General features: G+C 48.6%; 1 protein-coding gene across 1 annotated transcript in view; it reads left to right on the plus strand.

The window, feature by feature from the left end:
• The window catches only part of LOC116835220 (uncharacterized), a 249,478-nt gene that overhangs the window by 155,886 nt on the left and 66,776 nt on the right, over positions 1 to 26,816 (plus strand). The window contains exons 13-21 of the mRNA XM_075060693.1: positions 2,654 to 2,707; positions 10,129 to 10,236; positions 12,191 to 12,244; positions 14,682 to 14,735; positions 15,499 to 15,543; positions 21,671 to 21,724; positions 21,841 to 21,885; positions 22,247 to 22,300; positions 24,969 to 25,013. Of these exons, the coding sequence (XP_074916794.1) occupies positions 2,654 to 2,707; positions 10,129 to 10,236; positions 12,191 to 12,244; positions 14,682 to 14,735; positions 15,499 to 15,543; positions 21,671 to 21,724; positions 21,841 to 21,885; positions 22,247 to 22,300; positions 24,969 to 25,013 (513 nt within the window). The remainder of the gene's footprint in view (positions 1 to 2,653; positions 2,708 to 10,128; positions 10,237 to 12,190; positions 12,245 to 14,681; positions 14,736 to 15,498; positions 15,544 to 21,670; positions 21,725 to 21,840; positions 21,886 to 22,246; positions 22,301 to 24,968; positions 25,014 to 26,816) is intronic.

The raw sequence follows: 26,816 nt of genomic DNA on the forward strand, positions 1-26,816 counted from the left end.
AACTTTAGTGACTGCCAGCAGAGTATCTAAAGGAGTAGGGACTAGATCTCGGCAGTAACCGTAAGCAACGCCTCTGCCTAATTCGAGTGGTTCAGAGAGGGGCCTTGGAGTAAGGATAGTGATAATGAATGTATCGTGGGAGGACAAGTCCCCCTACAAGATGTCTAGACAGGGCACTCTGCATAGGAAGGACAGAGTGCTACAGATTCCAGTGGAAGATGCCGGAGTGTAACGTTCCCTACACGATATACAGGACGTGTGCACTCAGAGACTGATCTCGAAGGCCTCTGAGCAGAGCATATCCTATGCCCTTAGGAACGTTCTGCAAAGAGACAAAAGAGTCCAAGGGGACCTCGAAGGGTCGTGTTCTGTCGAGCAAAAGACAAAGGGCCCGAACGCCAAATCAGGTGTGGATCGTGCCTCAAGGAGTTGCGTTGTAGTTTCGGGAAGAAAGTTGGTAACTGTATTGGTTCATGTGAGGTGAAAAGGCAAATGAACTTTTGGAGAAAATGTTGGGTGTAAACGCAGAAACAACTCTGTCCTTGAAGAAGAGGGCACATGGTGGATCCAGCCCGCAGAGCTGCTATCTCGCCTGCCTCCTTGGCGGAGGTAATGCCACAAGGGCTGTTTTCATTGAGAGGTGCAAAAAGGGAGCAAGGCTGGCTAAGGCTCAAAGAGTGGAGCACCCACAGGGACATCTCTCTCGAAGAAGAGGTGGTTACTCACCTTGTGCAGTAACTGACGTTCTTCGAGATGAGTGTCCCTGTGGGTGCTCCACTACCCACCCTCCTCCCCTCTACTTCGGAGTTGGGGTAGCCTCCGTTGTAGAGAAGGAACTGAGGTTACTGGCCGCACATGCTCTCTAGTAACACACTCAGAATTAGTGACAAGTTCTAAGCATGCGTGGTCGGTAGGAGTACTGCTGCAAAAAATCTCCGATCAAAGGCACAGGGGTGCACCGACACCTAACGTGGAGCACCCACAGGGATACTCATCTCTAAGAACATCAGTTACTGCACAAGGTGAGTAACCTCCTCTTCTTTGTTTTGCTGGCTATGTAATTGGTGTATTAATTTTTCCATAGCAACAATGCCCCCATATGTTTTTTTTCACTTTTTATTTAGGCAAAGTTACAATAAAACATTGACATATGACATTGTATATTACTTGTTACTTTTTAGGATCATGTTAATAGTCAAGCTAAAGATTCTGGCTTGCTGGGCTAGGGATCCCTCTTCCTCTTCTGAGAGTGCTGAAAAGGGGGAGGGATAGCTCAGTGGTTTGAGCACTGGCGTGCTAAACCCAGGGTTGTGACCTCAATCTTTGAGGGGGCCATTTAGGGATCTGGGGCGAAATTAGTACTTGATCCTGCTAGTGAAGGCAGGGGACTGGACTCAATAACCATCAAGGTTCCTTCTGGTTCTATGAGATAGACTGATCACATTTCTGTCCTCTTTTTGGCAGGTCTGTTGTGTATATACTTGGTTTTTGAACCATTCCCTTCGTTTGGGGCTGCTTTTCTTTTTCCTGTGGAAGGCAGTCACTGCTCAGTATGCTAGCAGCTACTAACAGTTGAGAGATTAATTCTTCACTTCTATTAGGTGACTGTACCTACTAGAGAGGAGAGTTGCTAAGGGAATGTCTTTTCAGCAGGGTCCTAGAGCCTGGTCTTCAGCCAAGTCCAGAAGTCTACACAACAGTGAAACAGCCCCACAGCCTGAGCTCCATGAGCCAGAGTCAGCTGGCATGGCCAGCCACGGGTTTTTCTTTGATGTATAGCCAACCCCTAAATGATCATTTGGTAATAAATATTCAACAATCTGTGCTATTTGATTAGGAATTGCATGCCAATACTCCCTAGTGACTGGACATGTCTGTCACTATGTATAAAATCTCCTCTTTCACCAAATTTCTCCAACATATATCCCCTTCCTTCTCTCCCTTTCACACTCTCTCAGTAACCTGGCTGGTGTGAAGTACTATTACAAAGGTATCTTAAAGAAACTTTCTTTCATCTTGCAACACACTATTTGTATTAATATTTTCCATCCATTCCTGAGGAAGATTTTTTCTAAAGTGATGTTTATTAAAGTCAGTTCTGGTGCTCTCGCATTCTTTCTGCTGACTATTCAGCCACAATTAACTAATGGTGTCGCTAAGCTTGCTGATGTAACTGACAAGCTGATGCACAGACAGGGGAAAAGACAGGTGTGCTCTTGACAAGCTATATTATAAATATGCCTCGGAAGGTACGTGGATTGTATAACAGGAAATTTGTGGAACCCGAATGGAATGAGAGAAAAGGAGGGGGAAGACATCTTGACTTATGTTCTAGTCTCCAGAAGAGAATTATAAGCAGTGGAGAAAGAGTTTGCTCCCACAGCCTGTGGCTGAGTACTTGATGGTGCCTTTGCCATAAAGCGGGGGAATACAGGCAGAACAGCACACAAGGGCAGTTTCCGCCGAGCATTCAGAGAGCTGTGATGAGGTTGCCAATTTTATCTTTGTGTATTGTTCATTGTCTCTCCTATAATGGTACCTTTAAACAAGGCTGCAAGGCCCAACATTCTTTCAACACAGTCAATACTGCAGCATGATCCGGGCTTGCTGGGGAAAAGTCTAACGTGCATTGATTTGATCTGTGTGTGTGCAGGGTCCACCCGGATATCCAGGAGAGCCAGGAGATAAAGGCCGGTTGGGGTATATGGTAAGTGCTGGCTGCCTATAGCTGCTGTCTCAGATAGGTGTTAGCCTCAGAGGTGAAAGTAACTTACAGGATTTACCGGTACTGCCAGAGTCCTGAGGGGGCATGGCCTCATCCGGAAGAGGCGTGGCCTCTCAAGATTTAAAGGTCCTGGGGCACCAGCTATGGCTGGGAGACCCAGAGCCTTTAAATCAACCAGGGGCTCCCAGCTGCAGAGGTGGCTGAGAGCCCCCTGGGGCTCAGGGGCAAATTAAAGAGCCCCGGGCTCTGGTTGCCAGAGGGAACCCCGAGCTTTGCGGGGCTGGGGCAGGGATTTAAAGGGTCCAGAGCTCCTGCCGCTGAGGGAAGCCTGGAGCCCTTGAAATCCTGGCCCCAGCCCGGTCACCAGAGCCGTGGCAGGAATTCAAAGCGCTTTGGGCTGCCCGCAGCCACGGGGAGCTCTGAGCCCTTTAAATCTGAGCCCCAGCCCTGTCACAGGAGCGACGGCCGAGATTTAAAGGTCTCTGGGCTGCCCGCAGCAGCGGGGAGCTTTGAGCCCTTTAAATCTCAGCCTCGGCCTGGCCGCCGGAGCCGCAGCCGGGATTCAAAGGGCTCTGGGCTGCCCGCAGCCGTGGGGAGCTCTGAGCCCTTTAAATCCCGACCCCAGCCCGGCCGCCAGAGCCATGGCTGGGATTTAAGGGCTCTGGGCTGCCTGCAGCTGCGGGCAGCCCAGAGCCCTTTCAATCCCTGCCGTGGAAGTCGATGCAGTCCGGCACGGCGTACTGGCTTTTGCCGGTACACCGATATGGATCGGATCGGCTTACTTTCACCTCTGGTTAGCCCAGTCCAGGCATGTGACCTTCCAAACGCTAGGGCAGTAAGACATATTCTAGTGTCAGGGTTGGCCTCCTGCTGGTGGGCAACTGTACATACAGAGGGTGAGATTTGGAGATACGGGGCATGCACAAGTTTTGCTGCAATAAGGGGGAATGGCCTGTGGGTTCATCTGAAATATCAGATGGGGATGAGATTGGCTCACTGTAGACAGGACAAGAGGTGGAGGGTGGGATTTCCCTTGCTGGATATTTGTGTCTGTTCCTTTGCTCTCCTCTGCTGTGAGTGATCATCCGCCTCCAGCACAAGGCGGGACTGGCTTGAGCCAGTGTGATTTGGTCAGTCCTTGTCATTTTCATGAGTTCTGTAACCACCCCAGTCATCATCACCCCTTCAAAGAGATACTTGTACTAGCACTGGGATGGCGATCCTGGGCCTTCATTAGAAGCATCAGTAGAGATGCAGCAGGTGACACCTTGGCTAAAAACTGAACCCCTTGTCTATAGGTAGGGAATGAAACTGGGGTTTGTGCTCTGTTCATTTACTTGTGTGTGTCATTCCAAACCTGCTCTGTCAATCATCTTTAGGGCAAATCCTGGAAAGCATCCTCCTCTTCCCCTAAGCTTTAACTCCAGACAACTCTGAATCGAACTCTCCACTGCTCCTGTCTCTCTCTCTCCCTTCAGATAGGAGCAGTCCCAGCCTATGCCCTTCTTTCCTCCTTATTCATGCTGGAGTGAGGTATCCTCCCTTTCTCAGCTGGGACTGAGCAAACTGCTCTGCAAAATTCAGTTGAGATTTTTCAAAGCTGTCTAAGGGATTTGAATACCCAAATCCCATTAAAACACAGGGGGAATCAGGTGTCCAAATCCCCTAGATGGCTTTGAAACCCGCATTCTTGATCTGTACCTAGTTCACAAAAAGGTGTTTGGTTTTTTTCTGAATTAAAAACCATCCTCTTCTCTGAGCCTCTTCTCACCAAACACTCGACTGTTTCCCAGTGACTGTCCACTTCTTTCAGTGATTGTTCTCTTCTTTCTTCTCAGTGACTGTCCTCTTCAGTTCCTGGTTCTCACCCATCTCCCCCAAGAAACCCATTTGCCTTTAACTGCTGCAGGTCCAGCCTTCACAGTTATAAGAGACAGTAGATTTTCCCTGACCTCCCTGTTATACTGTTCTCTGGCAGTACATTCACCAGTCTGGTAACGATGCCTCTTTAATTCTGCTCTCCCAAGCTTTCCTCATCCCACAATGTTCCCAGTGATAACATCCGATCTACTCGCAGTTCCCTTTTCTTCCCTTCGCCATGCTGTCCCTTTCATTCATTTTTCTCCTCTCTCCCCGGCCCCCACTTTCAGAGGAATCAGCTGTCCATTCCTCTTGCTGCTGCTTTCCGAGTGAGGTGTCTCCTCTGGCCTGTATGTCTAGGAAGAGCATGGGAGGAGAGGGGAAGAGAGATTCTCAGCTTAATACATGCAAATTTAGGTCATTGGCAGATTTTTTCCTTGGTTTCTAGCTGGATTCCACAAAGAGCTCCATGGAGGAGAAACAGGCCTTTCAGTGAGTTTTAGTGTTGTTTTTTGGGTGATATATTTGTCCTGGTTTCTCTAACGTCACTGTGTTCCAGTTGCTGATGTAGCTAGTGCTTCATGGCTTGTGCCTCAGAACAGCATGGAGCTCCACAGGGAACGCTGCCCACCCCCAGCACAACCTAGAAGTGCTCAGGGTTTTGTATACCACTGGAGAAGCTGTAGATGGTCTTTCTCAATTCCCACCGTGAATCCCCAGATGCAGTCTCTCTGTCTTAGTGAGGCATGCAGGCAAAGATAGTGTCTCTTGGGCCTGTGGGGATCAAAGCCAAAGGTGAATTACCCAGACTGCAAAGTAAACATTAGCCCTTTAAAAGGCTTTGCTAGGAGAAGCACTCAGCTGATGAGCCGAACTATGCAAACCTCCTCGTGTTTGCAAACATGAGGAGGCTGGCTGATATTTCTCATACTGATCCTAGCCAGATCAAGTCCGTGCAGAGCCAGGAGAGAACTGACTGGTTTCAAACCTCAGGCCTTGGCTACACTTGAGAGTTACAGCGCTGGTGGTGGCTTTACAGCGCTGTAACTTACTCCCCGTCCACACTGGCAAGGCACATACAGCGCTGTATCTCCCTGGCTGCAGCGCTGCATGTACTCCACCTCGATGAGAGGAATAAAGAGAATAGCGCTGATGCTGCAGCACTGGGATGCTAGTGTAAACAGTGATTAATCTTACTATGCTGCAACTGACCTCTGGAACCTTCCCATAATGCTTTTAAGTAAAGCTAACACTCTTTGTTTTGTTGTGAACTTGGGGTTCCTGGAGCTGTTTAGCTAAAAAACAAACACAGCTACTGTTTGTTGTGAATGAGACAGATGAGGGATCCCTTTGGAATGACCACAGCTGGTGTTTGCTTGAGAAGAGAAGCAGCATGGAGGGCGGGGGGGTCCGTTTTGGAGCAGCTGCTTATCTGGTCTGTGAGGAAAAAAACAAAAAAGGCTATTTGCATTTAGTGAATGAGAGAGGGGTGGGGGAGGGGGTTGGAAATTGCAAGGCAGGGAGCTAACACAGTATCAGCTCCAAAAATCCACACTCTGTCTCCTCCACGCTCCCTGTCACACTCCACCCCACCCACCTCTTTTGAAAAACAAGTTGCAGCCTCTTGAACGCTGGGATAGCCAGGCCCGGCTCCAGGCCACAGCGCGCCAAGCGCGTGCTTGGGGCGGCATGCCACGGGGGGTGCTCTACTGGTTGCCGGGAGGGCGACAGGCAGCTCCAGTGGACCTGCCGCAAGCGTCCCTGCGGAGGGTCTGCTGGTCCTGCGGCTCCGGTGGAGCATCCGCAGGCACACCTGTGGCAGGTCCACCGGAGCTGCGGGACCAGCGGACCCTCCGCAGCCATGTCTGCGGGAGGTCCGCCAGAGCCGCAGGACCGGCGAGCGGCAGAGCTCCCCCCGCGGCGTGCTGCCGTGCTTGGGGTGGCGAAATTGCTAGAGCCGGCCCTGGGGATAGCTGCCCATAATGCACCACTCCCAACACCGCTGCAAATGTGACCACACTGCAACGCTGGTAGCTGTCAGCGTGGCCACACTGCAGGGCTTTCCCTACACAGCTGTACGAAGACAGCTTTAACTCCCAGCGCTGTACAGCTGCAAATGTAGCCATACCCTCAGTGTGGCAGTTTGTCTGGTTTGAGTTTTGTGAAAAAGCGCGGGACATGATTTCTTTTTCCTGAACTGGTTTACCCCATCCTTAGTAGACTCCCAAGTCCTCCCAGTCTCAAATGTTTTCCCAGACTGGAGAGTTTAGGGCAGAGACAGTTGTGGTTTCCCAGGTATCTGCATATGGAATGCATAGTCGTGGGGGGAGTTCGGGGGCAGATTTGTAGCTTCTGCTGAGCCAGTGCCGGGGATCTTTCAACATAAGGTTGCTAGATAGCACAGCGAAGCTGGAAGAGCGCTGACATCTCAGCGACTCAGAGACAAAGCCCGGAGCTGTTTTAGCATCTCCAAGGCCCATGGGATTAGATAGCACAGATAAGTGGTTGGCTTTTTTTTTTCTTAACCCCTGACTAAGTGCATTGTTGCCACTTTATCTTGCTTAGCCCTGTCCAAGTAGTCGCTCCTTGCAGTGTTTTTTGAACTGCGGGCTGAGGAATTGAACAAAGATGTCTGGTGCACGGGTCCATTTGAGCTTAGCAAAGAGGGAGCATAGAGTGATTCACCTTTTACAAGATGGAAAAGCTTTTTTAGATGGAGGGTACGTATAGTCCGTAAATCCAGATGTCTCCCATCTGTTTGTGGAGAACAGCGAAGGGTAGCTCTGGGGAATCGGTAGCCATGAACAGTGTTCTTCCAGTGTATTTTACCAGCTGCCAACATCTGGAAGGTTTCACTAATCATGTTAAGCTGACAGAATGTAAACCTTGGAGGCTGTCAGTGTAACTTAATCAAATGGTACCAAAAATTATTCATCCATTCGCATAAACAGGATTGGCAAGGGGGTTCGCTGAGGAATTAGTGCAGGAGTGAAAAGGAACCATTTTTCTCAGAGTCCAGCTGTGCCCCTGATGTGCTTCAAAAGCAGGTCTGCATCCCAGCTAGGGGGTTGAGACTGAGCTCCCATCACTGTGTAGCTCTGAACAGAGACCCAGATTTGCAAGGGAAGCAAAACTCTGCATTGTTTGAGGTTTGAATGAGCAGCTTTGTCTGTTGCTTGTATTAGTTCCTCGAATGCAGCCTCTATTTCTGATACCTGTTGATCTCTTCCTGTGGCACACACGTGGAATATACTGAATGGCCTACCACACATGTAGAGGACATGCTCTTTATCATTGTCCATGTGGACGTGTTTATTTTCCAAAGGGTATAGTCTCAGCAAACCAGAGAAGTCTCAACAAGGTTTCATATCACAAACCAAATCCTGAATTCCTGAGTCTTTTCTCAGGCAGCCATTGCATTGATTTTAGGGATGCAGCCTTACTGCTGAGCTCTGCCGTTGGATCAATGTCTATGGGTTTGAACGTTTCAACAGTGGAGTTCTACTTTTTATGTGGAGCTTTGTGCTCGTACTGTCCTGTGGCTCTGCAACTCCAGAGGAAGGTAACACGTCCTTAGCTTAAGGTTCCACTAACAAGCGCTGGACAGAGCCAGTGGAAAATGATGCCACCCTTTTGGGGTACAGTTGTGCAGGTAGCACATAGATTAGACTGGAAACTCTTTGGGGTAGGAACCTTTTGGCTCTGTGTCTGTAGAGCACGGAGCATGATGGTTCTGCTCCATGCCTGGGACTCCTAAGAGCTCTGGATACAATAATGATGATAATGTACAGCAGGGCTTCTTGGCTAAGACACCACCAGACTGATTTAGTAACATATTGTGTAATAAAGTGCAGGTCTCTACTGGAACTTGAGCCAAGCATCTTTTGATCCTATTTACATTAAAGAAGAAACGCCATTCACCTCCATACATATCCCACCTCCCCGCTCGTCATCTCGGACACACCTGTCCTCAGTGTCGTGTTCCAGTGCAGGGTGTGCCTGGCATATGTACCATTACAAGAGGTGAGTCCCAATTTGCATCATGCTCTGTACAGAAGGGTTCAGAGCATTAGTTGGTAGGAATGTGAGAAATCTTTCCCCATAGTGACGTGACCTTGAGCCCTTGGGATTATATGATTGTGGTTGTAGTAGAGGAAAGATTCCCCCAGATGGATCATTTGGGTTTGATGCAGATTGGGCCTATCTTTCGTTTTGCACGTACTGGTTCATTCGTTCCTTGAGAAGAGATTGGCGATGAGTGACAGGCTGGCATTTCATGAGCTGCACCAGGAGGGAAGGTCAAACCAATCTCTGGGAGTGACAGCCAAACCACTGCTGGGCCAGCGGTGAATGGACTTATCCCTCTGGTTCCAGCTTCATTTTAACAGATTGGCATTGCTTTATAATGACAAGCCCCCGAATGGCCCGGAAATGAGCTGACCTGTCTTTGCTGCTGCTGTTTTGTTGTCATTGCTGGTTGTTTTTGTGGAGATGGTATTTTCCCCCCTAGCAACCTCCTGTTGCATAGTTGATCTTCACACCAGACTTGACAAACTATTTTTTTCATTCTAGTTTTCAAAGGTAAGCGCAGACTTTGCAGCAAAGCCTGATGTCTGCAAATGCACGCAAACACTAGGGTGGAATCAGAATTTGGGACCACTGTGTTTTGCTGCTGCTGTTTTTCACATTTGTGACTTTCCTCTGTCCCTGGTGATACTGTTACTGAGACTACGTCTACCTTACAAGCTAGGAGTGTGATTCCCCTGCTCACGTACCCATACACACATTAGCTCTCATTGAGTTGAGAGCATAATTATCAATGTCGCCATGGTAGCGTGTGTAGTGGGAACGGAGGCACGGCTGACCCATACCAAGCACGTGCACAGCAGTTTCGCTGAGTCCAGTCGATAGAACGTTGCTCTGCCACTGACGTTGTTTTGTCTGTTCAGATTATCAGCTCTTTGAGGCAGGGACTGTCATTATGTGTTTGCACAGGCTGTAGCCCGATGTGGCCCCTACATGCTACCGTTACACCAACATAACTGCAACTGCTCTTGGCTCTGCTGAAGCAACCTGTGAAGATAACCAGGTCTTTGCATCTGTTCAGGCTGCTGCACACCTGGACTTGCCAGAGAGAAGCCTCTGAGCTCGGTCAGCGGTGTGCAGTTGTTAGGGCTGAGACAGATGGACAAGGCCTCTCCTTGACCTTCTCCTGATATCGACTTTATTCTCTTTCCTATTCTCCTGCCTCCATTTCCTTTCTTGTCATGTAGCCAATGAATTTCCATCTATTTCATAATGACCAGGATTTTGGTTAATCTTTCTGTGCTGCCTTTACCTCCATCCCTTGGATCCTAATCATGTTTACAGTGGCAATAAAACTCTTCACCTCTTTGGACGCTGCTGATTTCCTCCCTCCATGCACAAATATTTTTACTGAGTCCTAAAGCAGAACTGAATGGCGAGGCAGGAGTGTAAGACAGAGCTTCATTTGTGGTGTTCCTCTGTAGCCTTCTATTGATCCACCTGCTTTCTCTCTGCAGGGGGAGTCTGGACTTCAGGGCTTCCTGGGACATGCTGGTTTCCCTGGCTCAGATGGGCTTCCTGGAATAGATGGAAAACCTGGACCACCTGGGTTACCAGGAGAGCAGGTGAGAACCTGGACATGAGCTTGAAGGACCACGTTGCACTTCATTAGAATTGGTTATGGGCCAATTAGTTACAAAACACTTAGCACTAATGTGGAGAGATCCCATGTTTCAAAGTCAAACTGCCAAGAGTTTTGGATGCTCTGGCTGGATATCGTGGGAGAGTTTGCCACAAGGAGGTAAAGGCAATGCCCATTGTTCCAGCTGATAGTGCATAGGCAGCCAGCAAGCTCAAGCTGATGCTACTGATATGCTTATTTGCCTCCTTTAACAAAGAAAAAGCCCACTCTAACTATAATTGGAATTTCTAGACCCTACTTTAATAATAATGCCTTGAAGGTTCACATTTAACAAGGGAAAGAGGAACAGCATATATGCTCAATAGGATATAGTTAGTGTCTCTGGAGCAACCTGAACTCCTGGAGTGCTTGATTGCATTGCTGCATTTAGTTTTCTAGGTTGCTTTTACAGGAGGGAGAAAGGAAAAAAGACGAGAGAGAATCTGGATTCCATCCACTTGTCTACTTCACAAGCTCTGTTGACTTCTTTTGTGGTGCTTGTCAATTCTTTGAACTAACAGCCCTTAACCAGCTTTGCATGCTGACTTCAGTTGGGAAAGTGAAAACTTTGATTCAGGATCTTGTGAGAGGTGTATATGGAGAGGGATAAAAAATTGGTGGGGGTAAGAAGCAGAAAGCCAGCAAGAAAGCAGGCCCTAAGAGGAAGCTGCGAGACAGAGCTTATTGGGCAGAGTACAGGCTGGAAAGAGGTTTGGAATTGTGAGCAACAAAACTGCTTCCTATTGTGTTCGGGGAAGCAGAAGTTTGTACACATTCGTTGTAAATAAATAGGATTGCATCAAGAAATTCCTGATTCCATCACCAATTTCTTCTCCTAATGGAAGCAACCCGGTAAAGTCACAAGTATTGGCTAACCTCTCCGGCCAAAAGGGGCAACAATGTTGTTGAATTAATTACACACACGTCTGCCTGCTTGTAACCAGTACTGTGTCAGAAAAGGAGTGTCGCTGACCTGCTTGAAGCTGTCTGAAGTGGCAGTCTCATTAAAACGTCAAAACCAGGGAGGAAACGGGGTGATGTGAACAGTATAAATGCCTACACCGATTGGGCTGGGGAGTACAGAGTGATAGCAATATGGAAGAGACTTGCTTTGAGGGAGTCTGAAAAGCTGTGCAGCACCTGCAGTGATGGCAGAGCTCCAGAAAGTGGGTGGGGCTCAGAGCTCAGAAGGGCTAAATGACATTTCTTCACCGAAACCCTGCTTTATAATGGACCGGGGGCTCAGCATTCGGAGGGAGTCATTCGATCTAAAATGACTGCAGATGAGTTAACGCAGGGTGAGCTCTTCACACAGCTGAGTGGCTCATGAGTCTGAGAATTGTGACTGGTCTGACGAGCAGGGTCAGATTAACCCATCACTGGGCCCTAGACGAACGTACGTTTCGGAGCCCCTATCTTCTAATACAAATAACAACAAACGGCTGTGCAGCACGCTGGCCACAACTGGACTGGCCATGCAGTGGAGCCATCGAGACTGGCTGCTGCTTGGAGAGTTGTGCACCATGACGGAAGGATGGCCAGGTCAAATTTGAGTGAGTGGCATTGCAACCTGGCACACGGGGTCACATTTGGGCTCCCTATGAATTTGGTGAACACGCCTAGATCACCACAGCGTTAATCCGGCCCTGCTCATGAGGCTGCAATATGGAGAAAGTGCCAGGCTCAAAAACTGGCCCATGGCCTATATAAGTGGGAGCAACTTGGGGCAAGCCAACAGAGTTGCACCTGCTTACAATAGGCTTGAATTTGGTCCAGTAAGTATCACCACCACGGTTTGAGAACTGCTGCCTCGTTCTGCCACACAAGCTGTGTCAGTTCAGGGTTCACGAGCATAAACTGGCCTTTTGTGTCTTCCATTCCTTCCTCCTCATCACCAGGGCCCTCAAGGATTTAAGGGTGACCAAGGTCCAGCTGGAGAGAAAGGAGACCAGGTGAGTTGGTGGCAATGATCTGGGGGCAGCAGAGAAGGGGGAATCCTTAGGTCAAGGGGTTTGAGTTCCTCTGAGTCACCTCAGATTTATCAGCCTGGATGAAAAATGTCCATGCAAAGTTCTTTCAGGCCAGGTCTACACCAGGACATTAGGTTGGTATAAGTACGTCTCTCAGGGGTGTGAAAAATCCATGCCCTAGAGCAACGCAGTTAAACTGACCTAACCCCCGGTGTGGACAGCACTAAATCAATGGGAGAATTCTCCTGTTGACATAGCTACACCTCTCGGGGAAATGGACTAACTATGCCGATGGGAGAAGTCCTCCTGTAGGCATAGACAGCATCTTCACGGCAGCTGTCCAGTGGTGCAGTGGCAGCGTTTTAAGCGTAGACCTGCCTCAGGCAAAATAAATTGAGTTCTACTGGTTTCGGTTCCTTTTTTCTTTTTTAAGCCAAAGGCCTTTAGCAGCATTTTTTTAAAGCTGCCTAAAGGATTTGGGTACCCAGTTCCCATTCACTTTAATCATAATTGGGCATCTAAATCCCTGTGGTGGCTTCTGAAATGTCAGCCCTGGTTTTTAAAAACAAAAATTAATTCTAAAAACATTTAGTGTGGAATTTTCAACCATGCCTGATCAATTAGACACATGGGAGGAGATTTTTCAAAGGCACACATGGAAGGCAGGTGCCTAACTCTCACTGGCTTTCAGTGGGAGGGATGCACCCACATGCGGGTTGTGCCTTTGATAATGTCCTTCTAACTCCCGCCAAATGTCAGTGCAAGTTAGGCACCTGCCTGCTGTTTCTGCCTGTGAATATTAAGAGAGTCGGAGGGAGACTGTCATTTGTGTTTTTGACTTTCAGTGGGACTTGTGGTTCTCAGTCACATTTGAAAATTCCCCTATTTACAGTTCTTTAGAAAACTGGCATCAGCATCTTCCTCCTACCTTCCAGTAATGCTCATGATCTGGATAATGCTGTGACATCAATTTTAACAGCTTCCATCCCTGTTGCATTGTGTTAGAGGGTCCATAGACATGTCTGATGTGATTTATATGTTAGAACAATTCAATTCATATCACAATTGTCTGGAGGGCTAAATAAAAAAACAAACTAACTGTCCTTATCTTTAAAATAAGTAAATTTTTAAAAAAGCACTACTTCAAAATGTTATTCTGAAATAATTCTTTCTATTCAGATACATAGATCTTGTATTGATCCTTGTAGTATATTGTATATGACCTCACAAACATGAATGAAGTTGTCTTCATATCCCTTCCCCTCTGTAAAGTGGGGCAGTTTTATTATCCTAGCTGGGGAAACTGAGGAACAGAGATTGTTCCCCAAGGCCAAACTCACCCAAGGCCTGTGGGAGAAGGGGGAATTGACTCTAGATCCACAAGTTAGCATGATCCAGTGGAGTGAACAGGGGCCTGGGAGCCTGCAAGGCCTGAGTTAAAATCTCAGCTCTCCTTTTTGCCTCTGTCACTTTGGGCAAGTCACATGGGCCCAATTTTTCCCAGGCTGCCTCCACTTTCTGGGGCCCATTTTGAGACTTCCTGTGGCCTGATTTTCAGAGGCACCAAGCACTCACAGCGCCCATTGGCTTCTGCTGGAGCTGAGCGTCTCTGAAAGTCAGCCACTTAAAGACTCTCCGGTTGGAAGCTCAGAAACAGTGTCACCCAGAGTCAGTGGCCTCTTCTGAACAACTTGACACTGATCTCTTCAAGTCGGTGTCACCATCTGTACAACAGCAGTGACGCTTGCTGACCTGCAGGGCTCAACAGGGGGGCATGTAAAGATTCGTGACTCGATTAACTTGGGGGATTTTCGGTGCTGCCGCATGAAGGTATAGGGCCAGATTTTTCAAAGTGCTCAGCCACCGCCATCGGGGCCGGATTTTCCCAGTGCTCAGCACGGTGGGGGCAGATTGGGAGCAGCGCACTTTCAAAAATTCAGTCCTGGGGGGAAAAAATCAAAAATATCCAGAATTCTAAGGCTCCCCCCGTGTCCTTCACTGCGCCTGTCAGGTTCTCTCTGCCATGCCTACAAACCATCAGGCCCATTAAGCGTGAAGGATCCAGGGTAGCAGCCTTAACTCTGAATGTGGTTCTGCTTCGACTTCTTTTGTCAAGAGCTTGCAGGCCTTTCCAACATACGCAATCCCATCTATTTAGCAACCCTCATGCACTGAGCCACAAGTGGTTTATGGATGATAAGGTAATTACATCACTGATGCCAGGCTGGAAGACCATTTTTTAAAGCTAACTGCAGCCTCTAAGAGTAACCCAGGTTGTTACTGAGCCTTAAGATGGGCCAGCTTTGGGTCATGTTAATTGCATTCAAACCGCCAGCCCTCAGAGAGAGAAAGGGCTGATTGCCTCCAGCTGGTTTATAGTTCTGCAGTGGTTCTCATATCTCCAATGTACCTGTTTCAGGGGTTCTTGGGCGACCCTGGACCACCTGGGGAAAAAGGAGAAAAGGGGACAAAGGTGAGTTCACTTGTTCTGAGCCTGGACACAGGGACCCAGTGGGTATGAGACTCATGGAAAAGATGTTGCTGGCTGCTGTGTTTTTGAGTCACTTTAATGTGGAGCGCTGGCTTCCAGCAGTAAGCCTTCCAGCATCCCCCATGGCCTCAAGGCATTCTGCCATGTCGCATGGATACTGGCTTTTGCTCCCCTCTCACCGACATGAAGCCAATTCTGCTTGAGTCTCATCGTCACTCCGAAAATAAATCTGATTCCTCTCTGCACCTTCACGTCTGTGCAGCCCGTGTGCTGAATTAGCTTGCAGCCCTGGTACAGGTTCCTTCTGTTCTTCATTGCTTTCTCCTTCCTAAAGAAGGGGCCAACTCTTCCCATTGTTCCGCATCTCTCTTGTGTTTTAGGAGGGGGAGGGGGTAGGTTGGACTGTAGTTCCCCTTCACGACAAAGAGCCTACATCAGAGAAGGGGAAAAAAACCCTGACTCGGGTTGGAGTGCAGTCAGGGCAGTGTCTCCCACCCAGGCCTGGCTTTGGGGGGTACAAAATGGAAATCCGTTCGGCTGCACAGCTGAGTGACAGCAGACCCATTGCCAGCCCTGCAAAAGGGGGTGCTGATCAGTCTGTGCTCACTGTGCTCTGGCCCAGTTCAGGATCCCAGCAGGCATGAGGCGTCCCCTCCCCTCCAGCACTGCTTTCTGCTGCACAGGGTGCGTTTTCCTGAGCTCCACTGTGCTATTCAGTCACTGTCTGTGCTTTTTGCTGTTTCAGGGGGTGAAAGGACAAAACGGCCCTTCTGGACCTGCTGGAGCTCAGGTAAGTTGGTAAAGAAACCAGCTCCTCTCATCCTCTGACCACCTCCCAGGGTTCCTCTCTCACCTCTCTTTCCACTTGCCCAGTAGTCTCTTTTGCTTTGAGGTCAGGGGTTGCTCAAACCCCAAACTCAAAGCAGAACTAAGGGGGACTTGAACCCATGTGAAGTGCAACAAGGGTCTCCCACTCCAAAGGCAGCAAAAAGAGCCAAGCGTCTCAGGGGTCTAATACTGAGCCTCCAGTGCCTCTTGATTCTGTAATGCAGCATCCCTCCAATTCCATTTGGCCCCTTTGCTCTCCTGAGCAGACACTGTCCCATAGCTGGGATGGTACCTAACTTGGATACCTTTTGTTGTTGGATAAGGATGGGTGATTTATAGTGATTAAAGCGTGTGATGGGGAGTAGAGCGATACAGGTTCTATTCCTGGCTCTGACACTGATTCATGTGGCTTTGGGCAAGTCACTCAATCGCGCTCTACCTCAGTTTACCCATCTGTCAAAATTATGATGATGCTACTGGTCTTTTGGGGATGGGGAGGTGTGTGGTGAAGCTCCTTAATGCTTGGAGACTCTCCCCCCGGGGAAGAAACCCTTGTTGAATGGCCTTGGCACTTCGGTAAATAGTGGACAGGTCTCCCAGTGTTCTGAGTGCCTTGAGGTGGGACTCTCTTGTGTTGGGTTTGACTCTATATAGAGGCAGATGAGGTGGCCCTGTGCCTGACGTGTCTGCTCCTAATCCTCTCCTCAATATGTTGGCTTGTTTCCTAGGGGATGATGGGTGTCAAGGGTGCTTCAGGGTTCCAGGGCCTGCCTGGACCAGAGGTAAGTGAGTTGTGTTCTTTTCCATGTTTTGCTTACTTCCCTAGTGCTGCTGCATCTGTCTGTTCGTGTTTCCTAAGACTAACGGAAATGCTAGTGCACTGAGGAAGGGATGAGTCAGGCAGTGCAGGACATTAACACAGCTCTGTCATATCCTTGGAGGGAGAGGAAAGAACTGAACTACCTTGTAGCACCACTCATTCAAATTTGGCCCAGCAACCCCTCCACCATCACAGGAGGGCGGTCAGGCCAAACCTGAGTGGCATTATGACTCCACGTGCCAGGTCGCAATGCCACTTGCTCATAACGGAGGGGCAGCCAGGCCAAATTTGAGTGAGTGGTATCATGACCTGGCATATGGGGGAGGGATAGCTTAGAGGTTTGAGCATTGGCCTGCTAAACCCAGGGTTGTGAGCCCAATTCTTGAGGGGGCCATTTAGGGAACTGGGGTAAAAACCTGTCTGGGGATTGGTCCTGCTTTGAGCAGGAGGTTGGACTAGATGACCTCCTGAGGTCCCTTCCAACCTTGATATTCTATGATATGGGGTTGCAGAGCCACTCAGGTTTGGTCTGGCTAGAAAGTGGTCAGGCCATGACCTAGGGGTCCCCCTGCTTCTATGGCATATGCCTGTCACCCTGGGGCATTGGGAGTCCCTTCTTATTCTGATGTTAGAAGTAGTATACCTTTCCAGCAATCCAAATTCGCCATGTGAAAGTGTAATGGGTCTCTCCAAATATGAATCCTAAGGGCTGGGGAGATACTCCTTTGTGAATGTAAAGCAGGTGAAATAACCCCAGTCTGTCTGCAGTGCCTCATATGAGTTGAAATGAGTAGGTGGATTCTGATTTGCAAGGGGGTTCATGCCAAACACCCCTCACAATTCTCATCCAGTGGGGCTTTGCTTGGGGTTTCAGATTCAAATCAATTAACAAAACTCAAAGTGAAACCCAGCCAAGTAGCTGAGCTGTGCCTGTCTTTGGGCTAAAGCCAGATGTAGCCAGTCCTGTACAGATTGCACCTAAAGCCATAAATGGGCCCTGTGAAACCCAGCCCCGCTTTGCCAAAAGTTTTGTCAGTCTTGGGAAACCCAGTCTGTTCTTTCGGGTTTGCAACTGTCTGAAACCAAATGAGTTCAGGGTTTGGTTACAAACATTCCTATGACTCCACTGAATGGACTGATCATTCAGTGGAGTTTATATAGTAGCCTTAAAGCCAGTAGTCCTCAGTACTGTACAGCTAAAGCCACTGGATTCATACCTGTGGACACTTGACTAATTAACCAGTGGATTTTGTAAAAAGATAAATGAGGATATTAATCACTTGCCCTTCACAATGGCCTTCTGCACTTCTAGTCAGAATTCATTGCCACAGTTTGCCTGCCCAGCAGTGGATAGGAACACTGCTTGTGTGATGCTCTGCCCCTGGGCGGGTCATCCACAGCCACGATTGAACATGGTGTAAATTGTCACTCAAGGATTTTTCCTGGTCCTGCTTGCAGTGTATAAGGCTCTGTAGGGAACTGTGTGATCTAGGCCTGGCAGCAGTCAGCCAGCCTACAGTAAGGAGGGGTGAGTTAGAATCATAGAATATCAGGGTTGGAAGGGACCTCAGGAGGTATCTAGTCCAACGCCCTGCTCAAAGCAAGACCAATCCCCAACTAAATCATCCCAACCAGGGCTTTGTCAAGCCTGACCTTAAAAACCTCTAAGGATGGAGATTCCACCGCCTCCCTAGGTAGCCCATTCCAGTGCTTCACCACCCTCCTAGTTAAATAGTGTTTCCTAATATCCAACCTAAACCTTTCTCCACTGCAACTTGAGACCATGCTCCTTGTTCTGTCATCTGCTTCCACTGAGAACAGCCTGATCCATCTTCTTTGAACCCCCTTTTAGGTAGTTGAAAGCAGCTATCAAATCCCCATCATTCTTCTCTCTGCAGACTAAACAATCCAGTTCCCTCAGCCTCTCCTCATAAGTCATGTGCTCCAGCCCCCTAATTCTTTTGTTGCCCTTCGCTGACTCTTTCCAATTTTTCCACCTCCTTCTTGTAGTGTGCGCCAAAACTCTGTTTAGGAGCAGCCTGCTTTGTGTCTCTGTTTTTGGTTCTTGTGTTCATTAGTCTGAATCTAAGAAATGCAGTAGTGTTATGTGCAACCTTCAGCAAGAATATTTGTTTTTAATTTAACTTTTTTTCTGAGTGTATACCATGAACAGAGCACCTGGACTTGTGGATCTTAAAGCATGAGCCTCTACTGCCTAAGCTAAGAGGCCCAGTCCCTATCTGTAGCCTAGTCACCACCAGAGTAGAACATTGTGCCACCTGGAGTGAGTGTGGGTTACACTTACATACCAGCAGTGTCTGCATTAGATCATCCTCGTTCCCGTACCAAAGGTGGTTTTTTCCAGGTTGTATTTGTACTGTCACACTCCATAGGAAAGAGGAGAAGGGAAAGGGATGCTGCTTATAGTGTGAGATCTCAAGTGTTTCTTATCCTGCTTCAGGGGGAAAGTGGTGCAGTGGGTCTCCAGGGCTGGCCGGACTTGGTAAGTTTATAATTTTCAGTTTAACCAATGATAAAAACAAAGTGTGGTTGTGCCTGAGACAGTTTTCACTGCTGTAGGTCACCCCAGCACTCTCCTAGTACATTCAGTGCTATTGTCCTTGAGAGCTGGAAAGGGAATTACAGCTGGTAGCAAAATTTCCCAGCAGAATGTTTCCCATTAGAAAATGCCATTTTGTCAAAAATGAAATTTTCCAGGGAATGTGTCGATTTCAACAAACTTTTATATATATTTTTGGGAGGGAGATCAAAATGAATATTCATAAGGATGAAAAATTCTGTTTGTGCTTGTGGGATGAGGCCTTTTGATTTTTTGTTTTGTTTAAAATACATTTCATTGATATTACAAATTATGAAAAAAAAAATCCAAATTGAAATGATACATTTTCAAAAAATTCAGTTCCCAGGAAGCTTTGAAATTGTAATTTCACTCCAGCATGGAATGAAAGCACATTTCAAAATGGTGAATTTCCTGTGAAATGGAAATTCTGCTTCCTGCCCAGCTCTAAAGGAAAATCTGTCCTTTAGGGAATGTTACAATGTACATGAGATGGAAAACACATCCGCAGAAAGGAGAAAAGTGAAGAAAAGGAAATCCTTTCTCAGCGATCCTCTACCCCTTGGTTTGGGGGAGGGATGGCTCAGGTTTGAGCATTGCCTGCTAAACCCATGGTTGTGAGTTCAATCCTTGAGGGACCACTTAGGGATCTGGGGCAAAAATCAGTATTTGTCCTGCTAATGAAGGCAGGTGGCTGGACTCAATGGCCTTTCAAGGTCCCTTGCAGTTCTAGGAGATTGATATATCTCCTATTATATTTACACGCCCACAAAGAAATGCACTCTGGTGCGACTGGGGGCAGCTGTCTCTTCGATACAAGAGCATACTGAGTTTTAAACATGGCCATAATTGGCCCCATGCTTGGCCCTGCCAGGGTTGAGACAGGGCATTGCATATGCATCAGTCTCTGTGGCAAGAGCTGGTGGTGAGTAAATCCCTGTGCAGCAATAAAAGGGAGGGTGAGGTGGTAACACTGGAAGGAGTGGGACTGACCTACTCATGCCAGTGACGTGCTCTCTCCAGTGTGGCTCAGCCCCATGCTTTTATGGTGGCTGTCTGTCGGGGCTCTTTTGTGGAATGTGAGACAATGAGATGTTACGATTACTATTGTATAGGATAGTACCTAGGACCTGGCTCACGGACCAGGACCCCAGTGTGCTAGGTGCTGTTGTCATAAGGTATATTTCCCAAATCTGAACCTTAGCGTCCAAAATTTGGTACCTGCATGAAACCTCTAAACTTAATTACCAGCTTAGATCCTGTAGCGCTGCCACCAACAGGAATTCCAGTGCCTGGTACACTCTGGTCTCCCCAAAACCTTCCCTGGAGACCCAGACTCAGATTCCTTGAGTCTCACAACAAAGGGAAATAACCCACTTCCCTTCCCTCTTTACCTCCTCCCAGACCTTCCCGCCCTGGGTACACTAGGAGATCACTGTGTTCAATCCTTGAAACACAGACACAGAAGATCAGGTTTCTCTCCCCTCACCCAGAGCCATACAAATTCAAGCTTTGTAAATCTAACACAAAGAGATTCCTCTTCCCCCCTGTCTTCCTCCACCAAATTCCCTGATGAGTTGCAGACTCAATCCCCTTGAACCTTAACTAGGAAAAAATCAAACAGGTCTTAAAAAGAAAACTTTTTAAAAAAGAAAGAAAAGACATAAAAATTTCTCTGTGGATCAAGATGAAAATATTACAGGGGTCTGTTAGCTTATAAAAAATGAATAAACAGCCTTATTCAAAAAAAATACAATTTAAAAACATTTCCAGCAAACTACACACTTGCAAATACAGAAAACAATGTAATAAACCTATATTGTTTTTCCCCTGTACTTACAACTTGAAACAGAAGATTGAGAGCCTGAGATAGTGTGATCACCTCAGAGCCTAGAGAGCAACTGACACAGAACAAAGGACCCACACCCAAACTTTCCCTCCCTTGAGATTTGAAAATATCTTGTTTCCTGATTGGTCCTCTGGTCAGGTGGTGTTTGTTACCCCTTTGCAGGTGAAAGAGACATTAACCCTTAGCTATCTGTTTATGACAGCTGTACAAACAGAGAATAATCAGCTAGTCTTGGTCTCAAAGAGCTCACGATCATGTGCTTCTGGGAACTCTGTTGTGTGTTAACGCCACGGAGCTGATGGAAATCCCCCATGGCTTTCTCCAGGAATACTAGATTAAGAGATGTTAAGGCCAGAAGTGTCCAGTAGGTTATCTAGTCTGGCTTCCTGTGCAACACAGGCTATAAAATTTCACCCAGTAACTCCTGTATTGAGCCCAATAACTTGGTTTTCTGAGCTTCTTGTCTGTGTTGCTTCAACCGAGTGCCCTGCTATGCTGAGGTCTGTCTCTGGAAGCCACAAGACAGAAGCAACTGGTGGGCACTGAAAATCCAATGGTAGCCCCAGGCCAATCATTTAGGACCCAGCCAATCTACAAGCAAGGACCTAGCCAGGTGTCCCCAAAGCAGGTATATAGGCTACTAATGGAAGTAGCCACTCCAGTCTGGTCAACACTGCAACCTTCTGGGAGAATTCCCAGCTGCCAGGCAGATCTGACAGAGCACTCCAGCCAGCCCCCTGGCTGTCCTGACCTGTATCCGTGAAAGAGTGGACTGCATGGTTCTCCTGCGTTTTATGACAGACTAACTATGGGGACTGTATCTGTGTGTTGTTTTATTGCAGGGGGAGCCAGGGCAGCCGGGGCCAGTCGGATTACAAGGAGTCAATGGCTCTCAGGTGGGTCCCTACCGGCCAGCATGGGGGAAGGTGGCATATACTTGCCATTGTGTACCTCTCTTTCCTTGCCTCCTGTGCCAGTTTAGTGAGCGTGCCTATGTTTGCTTTGTTCATAGGGAGAAATGGGCCCTTCCGGCTTGCCAGGCCCACAGGGCCCCAAGGTACGTTCTCGACACTAGCCTCGTGATGAGAGCAGTTGCTATGGGACTCTGTGAAATGAGTTCAAGAGTGGAGCCCAGCTCCCAGTGGCTGTCTTTCCCTGGCACCAAATAGCTCAGCTGGCACTAATTGGCAACCAAAGCCTGGATGGAGGAAGGTTTAATTAGCCTGGAGGCTAAAGAACCCCCTCTATCTTTGCACCTCCAGCCCATGCTACAAACACTTCCACTCATTCTTTGAAAGAAGTGAATGGTGAATAAGGAATGCAGCACATCTGATGAACTGTATTGCAAGGTGGCACTTACACTCATGTTAATTCAAATCTAACTGTAGGGTGCTTTCACCCCACCCTGTTTTCTGTAGGGACCACAAGGCTTGCAAGGGAGCCGTGGATCTCCAGGGCCTAGAGGATCACAGGTAAATTGCTCCTGGATGCATGATCATCTTCTCAGTACAGAACACGTAACATTTCCAAGGCCACAGGTATCCCATGCAGCACCCAGGAGAAGTGGGGCCTTGTCTAAGTCCTTGCTAAGCAAATGGGCTGCTGGAATTTTCCATTGCATCTCGCACGTGAACGAGGCTTCACTCACCCAGGCCGTGTTCACTACTGCCTGAGGGAATGCACAGGGTGCCCAGCGGTGGGCAGCTGCATTCTCTATTGGGAGGGCACTTAACTGGGAGCCAGGAGACTCATGTGCTGTTTCCAGCACTGCAGTTTACCTACCGTTGGACCTGGGCAAACCATTCCCCCGCTCTCTGTCTCTGCCTTCCCTTCCACCTTTTGTCTGCCTTGTCTGTTTACACTGTAAGCTATTTGGGGCAGGGACTGTCTCTCTCGCTGTATGTTGGAACTGGGCTAGCACAACAGGACCCGATTCTTGTTGTATAGAGTCTCGGGATTCTGCAATCATATAACTGAGAGGGTTGTACACTTCACTGCTTACGTAAGGCAGCTGTATACCCTGCCAGGCCCCTCACCCTGGCTCTGGCCAGTTCCTCCCACCCAACCATGCACTTGGCCTCACCATGGTCACATCTGGCTGGGAAGGCCTGACGGAGGGGGAAATGGGGATTGACTGAGGTGTGTGTGAGAGCAAGGGACCAGCTGAGGTCAAGCTGGCCACAGTGCATTGGGGGGCCACTAAAACCACACACTAAACCCCCCACTGCCTCACTTTGTAACCCCAGTTACTCTGCTTGCTGTCACAGGCCTCTGTGAGGTCACTGCCTTGGCCTGTATCCTGAGTGGCCAAATGGTTTTACCAGGAAATCAGGCTTTCTTGGTTTTTCAGTTTTCACCAGACTCCACAGGGTTCTGCCCACAGATGCCTAGAACATGCCTCAAAATATTGGAGTGGATCGAATGTGGTGTTCAAATTCTATCGCCTGACAGACACCTGTCAGCGAGATTACGTAGGGCCTAGCTTTGTCCAGCCAGTTGTAGCCCCTTGCTGGTGCTGGACAACAGTAGAAAACTGACCGCCTTCCATTAAGTGTCACTAATAATACTTGTGCTTATATATCACTTTTTGTCTGAGGATCTCAAAGTATTTTAGAGGCATATAATCTGTATTATCCCTGCTTTGCAGATGGGGAAACTGAGGCACTGAGAGGTGAAGGGACTTGACCTAGGTCACACAATGAACCAGCAATGGAGCTGGGATTAGAATCCAGGTCTCCTGACTCCTTTTCTCTAACCAGCACACCGTGCTGCTGGCCAACTGAGCAGTGTTCTCCTGAGAAGGGGGCTCGTGTCTAGTATTATTGGCCAAGCAAAGCTGGACACTAGAAGGCTGGCTTTAACAAGTGTGGGGCCCGATTCGTACTCACCCAGCGGCACTCTGGGTCTTCGGCAGCACTTTGGCAGCGGATCCTTCACTCGCTCCGGGTCTTCGGTGGCACTGAAGGACCCACCCCGAAATGCTGCTGAAGATCCAGAGTGCCATTGGGTGAGTAAAAATTAGAAAGGTGTGGGGCCCGATTCCGGGGTATCAGGTGAATTGGCCTAAAGCCGGTCCTGAGGCCCTACACAATCTCGCTGACATGTGTCTGTCAGGTGATAACATTTGAACACCACATTCGATCCATTTCAATATTTTGAGGACCGTTCTAAGGACCCGTGGGCAAACCCCTGTTGATTTTGGTGAAAATTGAAAAACCAGGAAAGCCTGATTTCCAGTAAAACCATTTGGTCACTCAGGGTACAGACGTGAGGCAGTGACCTCACAGAGGGCTGTGGCCGGGAAACAGTGTCACTATGGGTACGGGGTGAGGCAGGGATCCCAGGGTGAGGGCTAGGTGAGGATTAGTGGATCCCTCACTTGACTCTGGTCAGCCCCCCTTCGCCCCCACAGCTAGAGCCAGAGCCCCCATTCCAACCAGCCCCAGCCCCACCACCAGCCAGATGGGGCCAGAGTGGGGGCAAGGCCATGGCTGGGTATGCATCTTAGTATACAACCCTCTAGTAAGTTATGCTGCGAGATCCTAAACGTTTTTCTCACCTCCTGCTGAGGACTGGAGCCTGATTCTCTGTGCTGCAGGTGAGATCAAAGACTAGAAGGGAGGTTACACTGCAGGAAGAGCAATGGTTCTTAGAAGAGTCTGTTTTCCTCATTTAGCATAATGAGCTGTAGGAAAGCTTGGGACGAACTTCTCCATCGCCATGGACAATTCACCAGGATTGTTTTCTAGTTCTGACTCCTCACTCATCTGTCCCAGGCTGTCCATTGCTTGGGAGAGATTTCCTGCAAGTGAAACTAAGTGGAAACTGTATAAGAGCGGAAGGGTAGGAGGAGCCAGGGCTTGTGAGATGAAATCACCGGAGATCCTGCATCACCAATGGGCACAGACCGCTGTGCGCAGGGCTTGAGGGTATGTGGCTTTTGAACAGACCGTGGAGTGAAAGAAATAGCACAAGGTGAATGAGCAAATGCTGCACTTGACCTGTAGTGACATCTTCTCCCACCCTGATTTGAAGGAGGCTGGAACGGATTCTCTTTCACTTTGACTTCATTTAAATGCTAAAGAATGGGGTCTCTATTCTTGCTTGTATTTACAGCTTATTTTCTTTCTTTCTCTCTAGGGTCCACTTGGGATAGAAGGATCCTCTGGGCCTAAAGGAGACCCTGTAAGAGTCTGTTTCCCCCACATATAGAGTTAAATACGTTCTTCCCCATCTTGCTGCCATTGCAATAATGTCTCATTGTTACTGAGGTTGCCTGTTTTAATGAGCCCATCACTGTAGTATCTGGTACCTACAGCCCTGAAGCGAGCAAAATGCTCTTGCCCTCCTCTGAGCTACTTGTCTGAATTGAACGAGCTCCAAGCGGTGCCCGTTTGGCACCAGGACTTAGGTAGAGGCCTGCACAGACAGCAGAGTTCACCTGTGAGCTCAGCTTGATCTCCAGTGGGGATGAATTCCAAAGCCCAGGGATTTCTGTTGCTGGTATGTCTGTGCTGTACTTACAGGGTGTGATAGAAGCTTGTGTAGACATAGCTAAATTAAACCTAGCTCCACTAGCTCAGGGCCTGAAGCCATGGCCAGCTTTAGGCCGATTCGCTCGATTCCCCAGAACTGAGCTCCATGCCTAAGAGGGCCCCACGCTTTAGGAGCCTTTAAAATTTTTTTTACTCACCTAGCTGCTGTCCACTCCGGGGTCTTCGGTGGCATTTCGGCAGCGAGGGGTCCTTTGGTGCTGTGAAAGACCCAGAGCAGACCCCCTGCCACCTAAGTGCCACTGAGTATTTGAATCGGGCCCCGCAGTTAATAAAGCCGGCCCTGCCTGGAGCAGTGAAGCTGCAGCAGCATGGGCTGTACAAGCCTGTCTGGAACCTTGGATAGCTACTCCCAGGGCTCTCCTGTCCTGCTGCTGTTTCACACCTCTGGGACCTGAGCTGGCCAGACTAACGCCAGCTCAGGTGCGTCTACCCTCTGACTGCAGTATGGAGATTGTGAGGCTCTATGGGTCTTGAACCCAGGTCTGCAAGTCCCCAGGCAACCTTTGCATACCAGCAGTATCCAATGGCCTGCTAGTAACTGAGGGGCTGAGTGGCTAAAGGAACCCTAGCCCCACCAGAGGCACAGTCCGTGGGAGTCCTGATTGGACGAGTGCCTGGCCCCACTGGGTGGTCCAGCTATGCTATTTAAGCCAGGAGACATGGGAAGTAATAGGTGCACGGGGTCAAATTCCTGGCTAGTGGCTACATCGGACCCTGCCTTCTCGCCTGAGTCCTGCTTACCTAATTTGTCCTGCGTTCCTACTTTCCTGACCTATTACTGATCCCTGCCCTGGTCTCTGACCATTGGCTCAACGTCTCCTCCTGCCCAAGCCATGGTTGAGACAGGTATACTCTGAGAGGACCTTGCCCTTAGCCTCTGTACCTGGGGGCCATATGGCTGAAGTGTTTCTGCTGATGGCAGAAACCATGCCAGGCTGCAGCAGACTGAGGTAAGCAAACCCCAGTTGCTTTAGGTTTTTGAAGATAAACACTGTAACCTTGACTGGCCTCGCCTGAGGTTGGTAGCGAGTGCAGAGAGTGGCGCGTTGATGTGAAATGCTCCCATACTGCCCCACTTAAAGAGAAAAGGTAGGTGGCTTTCTCTAGGCCTTTGCTGTGTTGACTGGCTAGCAGAAGCACCACTGCAGAACCGGCTGTAGCCCACAAAAGCTTATGCGCAAACAAGGTGCCACAAGTACTCCTGTTCTTTTTGCGGATACAGACTAACACAGCTGCTACTCTGACACCCATCCTCTTTCCCTGTCCAAGTGAAAGAAAACAGGCTCCAGCGTGTGGAAAATACCTTTATACCATAAAAATGATACTCACAGTGCTGCTCTCTGACCCCTAAACTCCCACTAGTCAAAAAGGGAGAAAAGAGGAAACTGTAAAATCTTAAGGAAAAGAGAAGGGCAAAAAAACCCAAATATTC

This window comes from Chelonoidis abingdonii, chromosome 24 (assembly GCF_003597395.2).
Source record: "Chelonoidis abingdonii isolate Lonesome George chromosome 24, CheloAbing_2.0, whole genome shotgun sequence".
Lineage (NCBI taxonomy): Eukaryota > Metazoa > Chordata > Testudines > Testudinidae > Chelonoidis > Chelonoidis abingdonii.